The sequence below is a fragment of the Carassius auratus genome, chromosome 18, assembly GCF_003368295.1.
Source record: "Carassius auratus strain Wakin chromosome 18, ASM336829v1, whole genome shotgun sequence".
Lineage (NCBI taxonomy): Eukaryota > Metazoa > Chordata > Actinopteri > Cypriniformes > Cyprinidae > Carassius > Carassius auratus.
Window position 1 is genome coordinate 12,991,306 of NC_039260.1, and position 15,351 is coordinate 13,006,656.

At 34.7% G+C, this 15,351-nt stretch overlaps 1 protein-coding gene across 2 annotated transcripts; it reads left to right on the forward strand.

Annotated features, from left to right (window-relative positions):
- Window positions 1-338: 338 nt before the first annotated feature.
- On the forward strand, window positions 339-14,210 carry LOC113118492 (proline-serine-threonine phosphatase-interacting protein 1-like). Of its 2 annotated transcripts, none has more exons than XM_026287719.1 (15): window positions 339-1,063; window positions 1,959-2,059; window positions 2,176-2,250; window positions 2,371-2,405; window positions 2,789-2,895; window positions 3,512-3,574; window positions 5,219-5,323; window positions 9,154-9,199; window positions 9,388-9,467; window positions 9,899-9,997; window positions 11,300-11,396; window positions 11,571-11,732; window positions 11,948-12,030; window positions 12,940-13,052; window positions 13,350-14,210. In XM_026287719.1, exons 1-15 carry the CDS (start codon window positions 1,031-1,033, stop codon window positions 13,492-13,494), a joined length of 1,344 nt encoding a protein of 447 aa, XP_026143504.1. In that variant the 5' UTR covers window positions 339-1,030; the 3' UTR covers window positions 13,495-14,210. The 2 variants fall into 2 exon arrangements, with proteins under 2 accessions (XP_026143504.1, XP_026143505.1); XM_026287720.1 differs by having other exon boundaries at window positions 345-1,063; window positions 11,571-11,658.
- Window positions 14,211-15,351: the final 1,141 nt, after the last annotated feature.

Consider the following 15,351-nt stretch of genomic DNA (forward strand, 5'->3'; position numbering starts at 1 on the left):
TTATAAATAAGCTTGTTTTTTTTGGATGTAGTAAAACACAGTAGCAGATAACATCAGGGTCATGTTTGCATTTTCTACTTTCCCAGGTCACAATTTTAACCTTGACATCAGGATTAGGCATAAAATAATCTTTCCATAATCATTCATACAAATTAAAAATCATCTGAGAATTGAACAAATAGTTAAAACTTGGCTTAGTGGAGGATAGGAATCATGTATTCATGTCAGTTTATCTTATGATTAAAGGATAATACAAGACTTCTTCACCTTACAAATGGTTGTCATTTACACTTATGCATTTAGCAGACGCTGTTATCCAAAGCGACCTACAGTGCATTCAGGCTATATATATATGTTTGTTCTCTGGGAAATGAACCCATGACCTTAAGTGCTGCTAATGCAATGCCCTACCACTGAGCCACAGGAAAACCTGTTGTCAAAAGCAGAAATGCTTTGAAAAGCACATTTTAAGAGAAAGTGGGACATGTTAGAACAAAGCAAGTACTATTTTTGAAATCCGCAGCATCCCAAAATTTGTAAGAAACACATAGGAGTGAATTTCATCCATAGCTGTCACACACAGTTGTGCTGTCGCTTGGAGGCAAAAGATATTCAAATAAATAAGTCTGTGTCTTGATTTAACTACTACCAACTTGCTATTCCTGCAGGTATGAAGAAACATATAAACTCAACTCTGCTTAGATTTCGATGGCTCTGTTTGCTCAAAATGTCTTCCGACACCTAAAGACTGACTCATAACATTTTTCAAAAGCCCACTGTTTGAGATGTTCCACATCCTATCTAGTATTCAAATGGCTGCTGAATGCATGCTCATTATCTGTCGGCCACGCTCTCTGTGGTCAGTGACACATAGGAGAGAGCTTCCTCATCTCAGTCAAACCTGAGCTTTGGGGTGTACTCTGAACAGTGGTTTCCTGCATATGGTATTGTCAGTTCTTTCTTTCATTTTTCTTAATTCCAATTTTGTTTCCTTCTGTGTGCTTGCAACACTCCTAAAACAGCCTTTGAAATGACACCGTTACAATTTAAAGATTCTTTTTGGGTAAGTACATGAGTTGTGCTATTTTGACAGATTAGATTGAGCGTTGTTGTCTGTTAGGGCTGGCATGCCTGAAGTAAAAAAAAACTGCATATGGTGTGGCACCATGGATTATTAATGTGTCTTTAACTTCCAATAACTCACCAGCATCGCAATACCCTTGGAGCTCTTATCAAATCTCAGTATTGTGTGTGCACTGTCATTCTCGTACATTTGTATTAGGAATGACTGTTTCTTTAAATAAGACATCGAGGGGATTACAAACTCGATTTTGAGATTTCGATGTAAGATTTTTAGGAATAGGATTTTTTACGATGGCATTTTTGAACAGATGAAAATATCCTCTACATTGAGGCTTGAGTGTTTATATTTAGACATCCTCACATTGTGTCATGGAGATGATCTATTGGTTTCCTGTCGAGCGGTTGACTGTGTGCCCGCTCTACGTTCTTTTTAGCTTTGATCTTGTATTGTTATAGCATCTATCTACAAAGCAGCTTCTGGGCTGATTTGCCTGTCAAACCATGCTAGTGCCCTTAAGTTCTGAGGGTGCATGTAAAATGTATTCTATAGTTATGTAAAAATTTTACTATTGTTTCCTTTGTGTTGCAAATGTAAGATTGTTAAGATAAACAAACACGTGTTCCATGTTAATATTATTAATATTGCGTAACATTCCATGTCTGTAAGCATGGTAAATTATAAAACCGTTTAACCACCTCAAACAGTCTGGCACCACATATTATTTTTGCATAGATACCAACTTCTTTTTAAATTAGGCCTAATTTTGATGAATACAGTGCTGCAGGTAGAAAGATACTTCCCATGGATTCACGATTAAAACTGAAATGCACAATCCTGTTACTGGTGAAATATAATCTAATCCTCATGGTTCCAGGGCCCAGAATTCACCAGTAACACCGGATATGAGACTCTTATCCAGAAGCTATGTGATGGCCGACGAGCTTGCAAAGATATGGAGGAGCTCTTAAGAATGAGGTTACAACTGAAAATTGCATTCTTTATTTTTATATCTACAAGCCGCACTGTTTAGCATTGGTAAAAAAGTATGTAGCTGTGTTGGATTAGATAACAATGCCGTTTTCTATTCATAGAGCGATGGCAGAGGAACGGTACGGCAAGGAATTGATTATTATCGCACGCAAAACAGGAGGGCAAAGTGAAATTGGGTAAGAAAATATTGCATGTATTTATTTAAGTATGCATTGGCTTCTGCATACAAATAAAGGTTTATGAGAACGAGGCTATCAATTTTATCTTTTTTTTTTTTTATTGCTTTGGGATTGTAGCACTTTGAAGGCATCATTTGACCAACTAAAAGCCCGTAAGTAACACTTCAAATAGGCAGAAATGCCCTAAAGTGGGACACTGCCTAATGTGGGACAATTAAGGTTTCGTGTTTGTAGCCCCCCCATAAATACATGAATGCCAGTGAAACTCTGGGTTACCAAAGCTGGGGACACGTCCTGTTTTAAAAAAAAGTTTAGCTGTGGATTTAATGTTTTGGTTACAAATCGCAATATGTCACAGAAATCTGAAATGCAAAAAATGTCCCACATTAGGGCAATTCGCCCTATATATATTTGCCAAGTGATACATGGAATAAGAAATATATTAAAGAAATTAAGGAATAAACAGTATCTGTACATATGCTAACTAAACCCGAACCTTCAAGATCACTGATGAATATGCTGTTTTCTCACTTAGAAATGGAGAACATAGGAAATTTGCACATTCAGCTCTCTGGGATGTTACGAGAAGAGGCCAAACGAATGGAGCAGTTTAGAGAACGACAAAAGGAGCAGCGAAAAAAGGTTAAATGTCAAGGGATGCTTTAATTAATCTACATTTGCAGAAACGCAAACCACTTGCCCACAGTTTATTCTATGTTTAAGTTTGAGTGAACAAAAACTGAGTAGTGTACTTGTGTTCGAACAAAGATGCTTCTTAACACTTTGTGTATACGCGTCCGGTGTTGACACGGTTATACACTATCAGAAAAAAGCTGGGGTGGCATAAAACCTAAAAGGCGCATCTTTGTAGCTTTTTTACCCCTTTGGGTAGCCAGGTTTCACAAGAAATCACTACGCAAAACTAGCCCAATTGCATTTTGAGGGGCTCCCCTGTTAAAAATCACATTCCGGGGGTAAAATACACGTGTTTTGCCAGGGTCCCTCTACTAAAATTCGCATTCCAAGAGATAAATATCATATTTTTGGAGCTGCTTCAAACCTACTGACATGAAAAACAACTCAGGGGAACAGTGCTACAGTAACGTTAGCCAAATTCCGCTGGAAAACCACAGATTAGGCAACACTGCAGTGTACAAATGAGTACCTTTTAGCTTTTGTACAACCCCAATTGACATTGCTTTATTTAAAAAGATGTTACCTATCATGCTCTAACCTATCAAATGTTTACTTTTTACAGTTTGAAGGGGTCATGGAAAAGATTCAGAAGACTAAAGTGTCATTATATAAGAAAACCATGGAGGCAAGTCTAATTCACTTGAACATATTAGTCACTTCAGTTTTGTAGGCTACTCAGTTCATCATGTATTTGCCTAATAGAGACAGAAAGCAGAATATCAGGAAGAGGAAGGGTGAAAAGAGAGTGATTTAAATCATCAGTGCATATGCTAACCCCAGTGAAGCTAGTGTGCAGGACAGAGCGGGGGATGGGGCTTTAAAATGTTGTAACTGTCATCTCAGGAAGTCTCACTTCTCTCTAGAAGTATATTTCTTTCTCGCCCGCACACTTTTGTTGGCTCCCACTGACACATCCTTTGTTTTCTCAATATTAGTGTTTTTTTTCTTCCTCATATATTCACAATTTCCTGACAACGGACGACAGCTGTGTTGTCAAGAAAACACGTGTTTCTGTTTTTCTTGGTACACTGACACAAATTCAGAAAGCAAAGGTACACATTATCGTATAACAGTCTGTTTTGGTGAACAAAAGAGTGAAAAGGAATCTGATAAGGTATTTGTGACTTGAGGTAAGATGAGTTTAATGATTACTAAATGACAGGAAGTTAGTTCAAACCTCAGAAGATATGCTTCATGATCTACCACCGTTGTTTATAAGCACACTAGGTCAATGAGACCGTCCCTCTAGTAAAATATATTTAAGGTTTTTTAAGAAAGTAGATTTTAAATGTAATAAAAACGAGTGAAGTTAATGTTTTATATGTGACCCTGGACCACAAAACCAGTCATGAGTAGCAATAGCCAACAATACATTGTAGGCTATGGGTCAAAATGATCGATTTTTCTTTTATGTCAAAAATCATAAGGATATTAAGTAAAGATAATGTTCTATGAAGATATTTAGTTAAATTAGCACCGTTAATATATCAAAACATAATTTTTGATTAGCAATATGCACTGCTAAGAACTTAATTTGGACAACTTTAAAGGCGATTTTCTCAACATTTTTATTTTTTTGCACTCTCAGACTCACGATTTTCAAATAGTTATATCTCTGTTAAATATTGCCCGTTCCTAACAAACCATACATCAACGGAAAGCTGATTTATTCTGTTTTCAGATGATGAAAGACAATTTCAAAGTTGAAAAAAGCAAACCCCAAAAAATTTATGTAGAAATAAATTTCTATGTTTAATTCTGTCTTAAAAAGTAAAAGTCTACATATATATATATAAAAAATAGTTGTAGTGCAGTGCAGAAGGAGACCATCTAGATAGAATACATATACCGTAGTAAAGTTTAATCTTCCATCAGCTTGTTGTATGTCTTGTTTTTCTGTTGCTTTGTAGTGGATGGATGCATATTTACATTTACATGAATGTATTGATTGATTTATTAACGCACTGATTTGGAGTGGACTGTTTGAATATGTGCATGTTTGCATGAGTAAAACCAGTTGGGTCAAGAAGTAACAGGTTTCAGGTAGATTATGAAAGATTAATCATACTGTTTTCTTTTAGATAAGGCTTTTTCATGAGATAAGAAAGTTTAGACTAAGGTTAGAATCAAGTTTAAAGAAAAGGTGAAGCTTTTTGCTTATTAATTTAAATTAGATTAAACATATTTAGTCATTTGTGGTTCATTTGGCCATCATTCAAGTCTAGGTAAGCAGTGGTTTAATAACCCGGTATCTTCCTGCTTCTCCCAGTCTAAAAGGACGTATGAACAGAGATGTAAAGAGGCTGATGAAGCTGAACTGGTTGCTGAGAAGCTCAACAGTACATCCACGGTCACCCCCAAACAATCTGAAAAGGTAAATTATGGCGTATTATGGGCAGAATTTGTGTGGTTGTCAAATATTACAACATACACTAGCATTCAGTTTGGGTCAGTAAGTTTATTTATTTATTTATTGGCAAAAATGAATACTATTATCCAGCAAGGATGCATTAAATTGACCATAAAGATATAATGTAGCAAAAAAAAAAATGTATATGTATGTATGTGTATATATATACATATATATATATATATATATATATATATATATATATATATATATATATTAGGGGTGTAACGATACGCGTATTCGTATTGAACCGTTCGGTACGACGCTTTCGGTTCGGTACGCGGTACGCATTATGTATACCGAACGGTTCGTTGGAGTAATTAATTATATTTGAAAAAAAAAAAAAGAGAGAGAGAAAGAAATATAATGATATGCGTTCAACAAGGTAGCCCAATAACCCAAACAACGTAACAGGCAACGCCCCTGACACTCCCGAAGAAGAAAAAAACACCATCTTATATGTTTATGTTAGGCTACTCAGCAGGCGCTCGCTCACTCAGTACGCGTACGCGCTGAAGGCTCGTTGCAAAATAGCCAATGCGTTTAACAGACTAGAAATGAGAAGATCCTCCAATAACCAACAGGTCTGGTGTTTGGGTGCACTTTGGATTCCCTTTAAGCTATAATGGTGATGGCAAGAGAGTGGTGGATAAAAAAACAACGGTATGTCGCATCTGCAACATGACAGGGTACACCAGCGGGATTAAAAAAAAAAACAAAAAAAAAAACAGCGGGAATATCTGGGATATATGCGTCAGTACTATCTGGGAAAAGACGAAAAAAAGGAGAAACATGCACGCAGCAAACTATCCCTGCAGCATTTAGACACTATAGCTTACAGGGAATCCAACCCAAACACCAGACCTGTTGTTTATTTTAGGATCTTATATTTCTGGTCTGTTAAATGCATTAGACATTTTGCAACGAGCCTTCAGCGCGTGCTGAGTGAGCGAGCGCCTTAGCGCCTGTTCACATATCGTGCCTAAAAACGCATGGAAAACGCTAAGCGCGTCTTTCTCCTGAGGCGTCTGTCTTTGCTAAGCAACAATGACGTGCTCTCTCCATGAGACGCGGAAATTTCAGCGAAGGATAAATGGATTTGCAGCTCTAAAAATCGCTTGCAGTAGCTCTGCTACTGAATTTATTTCAAAATTGCAATCCATATACAACTATGATCAGCTGTTCCTTCATCTTGGCTGAGCTCTCAACGTTGTTACGGGAAAGGATGAAGCTGATTGGTTGGTTCTTGTCACATGACCCGCGGTGCGCTTGCGGCATTCTGAAAAGTTGAGATGTTTTTACATTTTGCTGTATCTAAAACGTATCGAACCGAACCGAACCGAACCGTGACATCAGTGTATCGTATCGAACCGAACCGTGAATTTTGTGAACCGTTACACCCCTAATATATATATATATATATATAAATCAAATAAAATGCTGTTTTGCTCTTCTAATAATCATTTTCCACAAAAAAATAAATAAATACATTTTTTAACTTTATAATAAGAAATGTTGATCAGCAAATCAGCATATAAATGATCATTTGACACTGAAGATTAATGACCGCTGAAAATTAAATTAAATATAAAACAAGCCATTTGTCACTGCCAGGACATTAATGTTTTTATAGAAAATATTTTATAGTTAGTTATAGGAAAACAAGTTATGCTCAGTCAGAGTCCAGAGCCTCGATCATAACATTATAACATTATAGCTTTGCCATCACAGGAATAAACTGTAAAAATAAAAAAGGAAAACAATTACTTGAAACCGAAATGATATTTTACAATATTACATTCTTTACTATATTTTTGATCAAATAAATGCAGCCTTGGTGAACATAAGAGACATCTTTCAAAAACATTTAAAAAAATCCTACTGACCCCAAATTGGTGAAGAGTAGTATGATTTTACTTAATTTAAGAATTGTTTTACATTTGAAAAAGATTTTGGTAAAAATGCTAGTGATATTGTTTGATGTCATTTATTTTTGAATTAAGCTTGGGTAATTCTGTGTCAACTCATTTTGATTTTAATGTTGAAGAACCCCCCCCCCCCCCCAAAAAAAAAAAGAAAAAAAAGGAAAAAAAAGAAAGATATTAAATGTCATGGATGAATTTTTACCACTGGTTCGTAAAGAGTGATCTACGCATATATTAGGGCTGGGCAAGTTAACACGTTATTATCGCGTTAACACAACGCCGATAATTATTTTGTTAAGTTAACACATTTTTCTAATTTATTTTTTATTATTTTGAAAGTCCGTTGCTCACTGGCTCTGAATACACATACAGACAAATCATGGGAGGGGATACTTATAGGCTGAGCATCAACATTCACAAACCAGCGTTCACTATTATTTTTAACAGAAAAGAATGTAATCATGACTTTATAAATGGAAATAGGAAGTTTCTGAAAGCACGTGAAGACAGCAGAGAAGAACTTGCTCAACACATTGTATTATCTTGTTAACTTTGTGGTTGCAGTCATATGGGACGCGGTAACACACGCTCCTCACAATATAGGCCTACTGCTTTACACATCTATCATACCACTCCGGCGCGGTTAGCTCTCAAACTCACTGATCTATATACATCTGAACCTCTTCCAACCGAGCCAGGGACTGTTAAACAGAATGATCACACTAGTCAAACGAACCAGGCTTTAGTGAGCATGCCCGAATTATTGTCCCGCATCCCGCACACGCGAGTCTACCCGCCCATCAATTGTTGTCCCGCACTGCTCTCTTTTGCGATGGGTCCGGCGATGCAGGTCTTTAATCAGAAGATGCCTGTTATAATGTTATGATCGAGGCTCTGGACTCTGACAGAGCATAACTTGTTTTCCTATAACTAACTATAAAATATTTTCTATAAAAACATTAATGTCCTGGCAGTGACAAATGGCTTGTTTTATATTTAATTTAATCACAGTAATGTTATAAGTTGAGATTTAGGCTACAATAAATATTTTAACTGCTACTATGTAAAAGGAACACTGCTGTAAAAAAGCATCTTACTTGTTTAAAATGTTTGCAAACGAAATTTTATTACACTTTTGTTCATATAGCTTTACTTTTAAATGAAAAAAGTGCACAATACACAACTTTTAAATGCATTATTAGTTGTGTGCATAACTATGCAATTAATTGCGATAAAAAAAGATCATTGATCATGCCCAACACTAATATATATATATATATTTATATATATATATATATATATATTACTTAAAAGTATTTACTTTGGCATGTAATACAACAACCGAGTCTTTAGCCATTTTCAAGAATCGGCAAAAATATCTCTTCCATCTTTATGTCAGCACGATATTTTAATTCTATTCTTAAAAAAAACATGCCCCTTTAAGACTTCTCTAATCTTTTTGTATTCTATCTTCCTTTTTATTTATTATACAATTATCAAAAAGCTAAAAAAAAAAAAGCCTCTAACACTAGCTTGCTCTATTCTTTTCCTATTCTATTTTTTATTTTCTTTCTTTCTTTTTCTTTCTTTTTATTTATTATATGATTAAAAAACCCTTGCTACATGTACTGCATTAAGCTAACTGAGACTTGTTATAGCAGTTGCATATCATTACTCTTTTGTTGATTTTTATTGCTTCTAATATCATTTGTAAGTCGCTTTGGATAAAAGCGTCTGCTAAATGACTACATGTAAATGTAACAAAGATGGCTAAAGTCAACTGATTTTTTTAAGAGACCTACCAATCTCTGTGTAAAAGATAAAATGATAATGCTAAGATGAAATCTATTTTGTGCTCCATGCCAACAGACACAAAACAAAGCAAAACAGTGCAGGGACGCAGCAACAGATGCAGGTAATATGCTTAGTTTTCACACATAGCAGCCTCTGGGTGCAATGCAAAAATTAGCGATCAGTACTTCCGAACCAAAAAAAATAAAACTGTGATGCAAGTAATGTTTAACATGCACAATTCAAATAATTCCAAACAAGATATTAAATGCTACAAATGCTACAAGGCTGATGCTTGTTCCTGATTCACAGAGAAACAGTACATGTCCAACATAGAGCAGCTGGATAAGATTCGTCAGGAATGGGAGACCACGCACGAGTGCACGTGTGAGGTATAAAAACACACTCGCATATCTGTTTTCTGGCCTTCAGAAATAGCTCTATCTCTCCACTGAAGCTGTGAACCACATAGAACACACTAAAAATGAACTTCCCCTTTTCTCTCCGTTTTACCCATATGTACCACAAACCACAAACACTACTCAACTCAACTGCAAAAGAGACCGTTTTTGGCTCACTTAACAAGTACATCCTAAATATCCTGACTATATGTCACTAACAGCTTGACAAAGGCTAGGCTTAATCACCATTTACTGTATTTAATAGCTTGTATGGTGAGTTAGCTCAGCCTGTGTCATCCTATTGATTACCTTCTGCGTCTGTCCACTGCATACACATTAAACTAATTCATGGCCCTACACATTACGAGCACGTAGATGTTTTTATAGCATGATGTCGAGCTGAATTCTGTGTATTTCTCCAGGTTTTCCAGCAGCAGGAAGACGATCGTATTAACATATTGAGAAATGCTGTTTGGGTTCATTGTAACCACTTTTCCATGCAATGTGTCAAAGATGATGAGGTCAGTATTACTTGATTAAGCTTTTTATAAATCACATGAGTTACAGCGGATAACATTAAGATTACATACAGTGGGAATACAGACATGTTTAAAAGTAGAGCCAATGTTTTTCATGCAGTGGTCAGTTTTAAGATTTTGATTTTGTCTTCTTTCAGACTAATGGGGGGAAAACATCCAAAATTCATATTTAAGTGTTAATTTTGTTACATGTAATCCATCGGCTCCTTTGGATTTCAATCTACAAAATATATTTATAAAGGCATGCCACTCTAATGCCAGAAATGGGTAGCACTTACATACTATACACTAAACTTTCCAATTGTATTTATTTATTTTTATATACTAAAATCAGGGTTATCTTAACTAAAACTAAAAATGAATTTAAAATTGACATTAATACCATTAGAAAACATTTCCATTATTCCATTCCATTATCCAAAATCCTTTTATTTCAGCTAGCAGCATTTCTTATTTTAATTTAGTGTAACTTAATGGACTAAAATAACTAAAAGTGAACCTAAAATAAACATTTCTGAAAACTATATATACATATATATTGTATGTGTATATATAACAATCAACCAAAATAAATAAAACTTCAACTAAAAATGTAAACAGAATATATCAAATAAACTATAATAGTGTACTAAAATATAATATTGAACTATGATAGCATCAGTGATACTTAAATTACACTGATCTGTGTTGTGAAGATTTTTATAAAAAGGTTGTTCATTTATAATTGCCCTGGTTTATATATTAACAAATCCTAAAAAGATGATAAAATGCATTTCTTATTTAAAATATTCAAATATTCAATTAAAAGCCTTTAACTTTAATACAGCATGTCAACAAGAATTTTCTACTTGTTCTGGACATTTATGCAAATGAGTGTACATTGTAATACTATATAATTTGCATATTTAAACAGCATTTAAAAAACAAAGTTGTTGTACAAATGAATTGTGTTATGACCATGAAGTAATCTCAAGTATGATGATATCTGATATTTTTCTCCTATTCACGTTGCGTCTAAAATTACTTGCAATGACATAGAATAAGTGGGATGTTTTATTATTTATATTAATTATATGAATGTAAGCAAACTTGTGTCATTGCTCCTGTTAGCTTCGCTTAGAACTTTGATGTTCTGTGGAAAACTATCAGGCTTTGTTATCTTTAATGCAATTACATTTTGGTATTAAATGATAAAAAATGCCAAGTAGAAGCATTTTCACATGTGGTCTCTTATTGAAAATAATCTCTGGCCATATTGTCAAATTACTGATCATTTTTATGCAGTGTTATGAGGAGGTGAGGAAAGTGCTAGAAATGTGTGACATCACGGAAGACATCAACAGTTTCATCCAGACGAAAAGCACTGGTACCACTCATGCAGGTCTGTGCATTTCTATATTGTTTCCATTGGGTTTTAATATTGAACCTTGCCAATAATCACAAATCGTTATCATGATATGGGCTGGTGCGGTAACCATATCATGTGATCATGATATAGTTTAATAAAAGTGCTGTTGTGTCTTTGCTTAATAACATTTTCCGTCTGTGTCTGTAGCACCCATTGTGTTTGAAAACTATTACCATAGAGAACCAACAACGGACAGCAATGGCATTGTACGCTTTGGAGGAGGTGTGATGAAGAGGTGTGTTTTCCACTGCTGGGTCTGTATGTTCATGTATATTTGCCATGCTGACAAGACAGAAAACAATGGAAAATGTAAGCCTGGTTTTAACATGCTATCTATCAGAAATACTGCTTCATTAGTCTTAAAGGTGTTAGCAGATATACCACACAAATATAGACATGCAGGCTGAGCTGTGATAGGGAACTTGTGAATTTGTGACTTCATATTAAATGTCTAAAATTACTTCTGTCTTTTAATGTGCTGGTTTGTCCTCCCGTTCTATACAACCATTTTTTATTTTTGAAAGGTTTTCAAGTCTCTTGCAAGGCAGCTGTGCTGTTGGCTCTAGGACTAATAATGAGTTTGCTCAGCCATCAGCACCTCCATCAGGTACTTATCACAATAACATAATCAACACTTTCGGCAGCCTCTTTCTTTCTTATATTTTTGCCACCACCAGGGGGCACCTCAGCCTTTTTTTTTTCTAAATATTTTCCTTAGTTTAACCACTTAAAAAATTATTTGAGTACTAGTGTTATTTTAGCATTTTTTTAAATATATTATTATAATATTTATTAATATTATGAATTAGCTTTTGTTTGTTTTCTGTCATTTTGGCTTTAGTAGTGTTTACATTACAATCTTTACAATAAGCTCCCTTTAGATGTTTTTGCCCCCATATTTATTAATCTTAATAAAAATACTGTTTATTTTATTTTTTTTACTTTTTATTTTCCAAATTGTTTCCCTAGTGTTATCACCTAAAAAAAAGATTTGAGCACTAGTTTTATTTTAACATTATTTATATACTATTATAGTATTTATTAATAATATGAATAAGCTTTTATATGAATAAGCTTTTATAAATCTTTACAATAAGCTCCCTTTAGATAATGTTTCCCCCCCATATTTATTCATCTTAATAAAAATATTGTTTATTAGTAGTTTATGTCAGCTCAGCTTCAGTATTAACAGATACAACTTTTGTTTTTAAATAATGAATTAGTAAACAATGAAAATATTATTAAGAATAATAAATGCTTGAGAATTATTATTATTATTATTATTTATTTTTGTAGTTTTGTAGTAAAGTGTTACCAAATATTTCTAATCAGCTTTAGCTTTATTTTTTATTTTATTTTTTCAGTTTTAGTCATTTTAGTACATAAACTTATTTTATTTCAGTTAATTGCCTGGGCAACTTCTCTCTGTTTTATTTTCACTTTTTGAAGTTTAGTTTTATAGTTATATATAAATATAATACAGTATATGTATTATATCATAGATTTTTTTTTTCAGGTGACAACTCCGATGGAGTGTATGCCTCGATTCCTGGATTTCCTCGAGCAACCTCAGACAGTGTTGGCTCTCAAAGCAGCACATACCAGGCTCTGTATGACTATGTCGCTCAGGTACAATAGTCCGATTAAATTAAAAAAAAAAAGGATGGAAATGATTATGACTTTACAAGAGAGTATTGAGAATATGCATTCACTACAGAGACTATGGATAACTTTAAAGATGCACATACAGAATATTTTATAGGCCGAATTTAGTCATCCCTTTGGAACTCTATATCTTTGAGAATATTTGCCACTGAAGTGTAAATCAGTATTAACATTTCAATGCCAATTAGTTTTTTAGCGTGGCTCTTAACTAAGTACAGACAATCATTTTTTGGTTTGATAGAGAGACTGTTGTGTGTGCAGGGCACTGATGAGCTCTCCATCTCTGTGGGGGAAGTGCTGCTCGTGGTGGAACAGGGAGGAGACGGCTGGTGGACGGTGGAGAGGAACGGCCAGACTGGGCTTGTGCCAGGCTCCTACTTGGCCAAGATATGAATCAAGAGTCTAGCGCACACTGGAAAGCCTCTCCATGTCCTTAAACGCCCTCTAATAGCAGAGTTATTAAGGGCACTCCCTATAAATGTGTCTCAGAGGAGGATTTCTGTTTGCTAAATGCATTGAAGCAGTAGCACATCCATACTGAAAATCTGTATGGAACATAAAAACAGGTTAACGCGTGTCTTAAAAACTGATAATTATACGTGACTATCATTATTGTCCAGATAGAGATTTTATTTTTATTATAAAAATTATTTATTGTGAATGAAGAACATAAGAATGTATAACACAATGATTGCCACTACGGACTTGCCATGACTGAGTTCATGACGATGCACAGATTTTGGTGTTCACATAGATATTTTAACAGAATTACAAATTTCAACTTTTTGGAAAGTGAATCAATGAAACAAAAGTGAGGTCATCTATAATCTTAAATATTATATCATCTATAATAGAGCTCTAGGTTGAGCATGTTGTATTTATCACTTGGTCTGTAAAATAAAAGCTGTGTAATGATCGTTGACTGAATGGAGGTTGGGTAAAGGTTTGAACACTGTGGCTGGAATAGTTTTTGACTCAGGCGGTTGGTTGAGAGACAAGGCCAAGGGAACAATCCACAAACTTTTCCAAACACTTCTCAGTCACTGTATTCAACTTACCATGTTTGATTTATCATAAATGTTTAGAAATCGCAGTCAATTAAACTCTTTTTTTGCTCAACAATCAAGTTGCATTTATTTGATCAATGCGACAGTAAAAAACAGTAATATTGTGACATAGTATTACAATTTAAAATAATTGAGTATTTAAATTTTTCTGTTCTAAAACATTTTAAAATGTTTTTTTTTTTTTTGCAATTCCTGATTCACAGTTTATGGTTTTTAAATTCAGAATTTTGATTTACAAGATCAGCTCACCCGAAAATGAAATGTTTGCCTTTTTTTACATTGACTTTCATGTAATTTCAAACATGCAGTTTCTTTCTTATGCGGAACACAAAAGAAGATATTTTGAAGAGTTCTGAAGAACCAAACAGTTGTTGTTACCCCATTGACTTCCATTGTAAGGAAACATATACTAGGGAAGTCGATGAGGACCATTCAACTATTTGATTAACAGGATTCTTCAAAATATCTTCTATGATCAGCATAAGAATAGGTTTGGAACGACATAAGGGTGAGTAAATGATGCCAACATTTTCATTTCATGGGTGAGCTATCCCTTTAATGTGCAAACTACAATTGCAAAAGTTGGTAGTATACTGTAGTAATCATAGTACTTTCTATACAAGCATTACTTTCAGCATGTGAACCAGTCAGTAAACCAACACCCTGCTAATTCTTTATCTGGTATCTGGTTAAAAGGTTTCACATTGCTCTCTTGCACAGATCCTGTTTCAGCACTGTCAGGTCCTGCTCAGTTATAGTAAATATAACCATAGAGAGGAAACCCACATGACAGGCTCATTAATTGCATTTCAACTTTCTACTATTAATAAGCTGGCATTAGAGCTTGCAGATGTTGTGCTGTTATTAATGGATCCAAGAACACAGGGATCAAATTCCCCCGTCTAGATAATGTGTGATGGTGACCAACACTGCAAGCAGATGGAACACATCCCCCTCCCTGGGAAAGGACTGACCTTTGACCCTGCTCTATGCTATCAAGCGTTTAGGCCGCCTGACTGAAGAAAGACCCCAGACAAGGCATCTTTGACATCCTTTGAGTGCCTTGAGCACTATGGAATTGCTCATTCAGCCATGAATGATATAGTTGTGCTCCAAGATGTTACATTACAGAGTACACGACTGGTTTCTGAAATTCAAAAAAAGATGACTTTTGTTCAGAAGCATTTCTTCCTTTA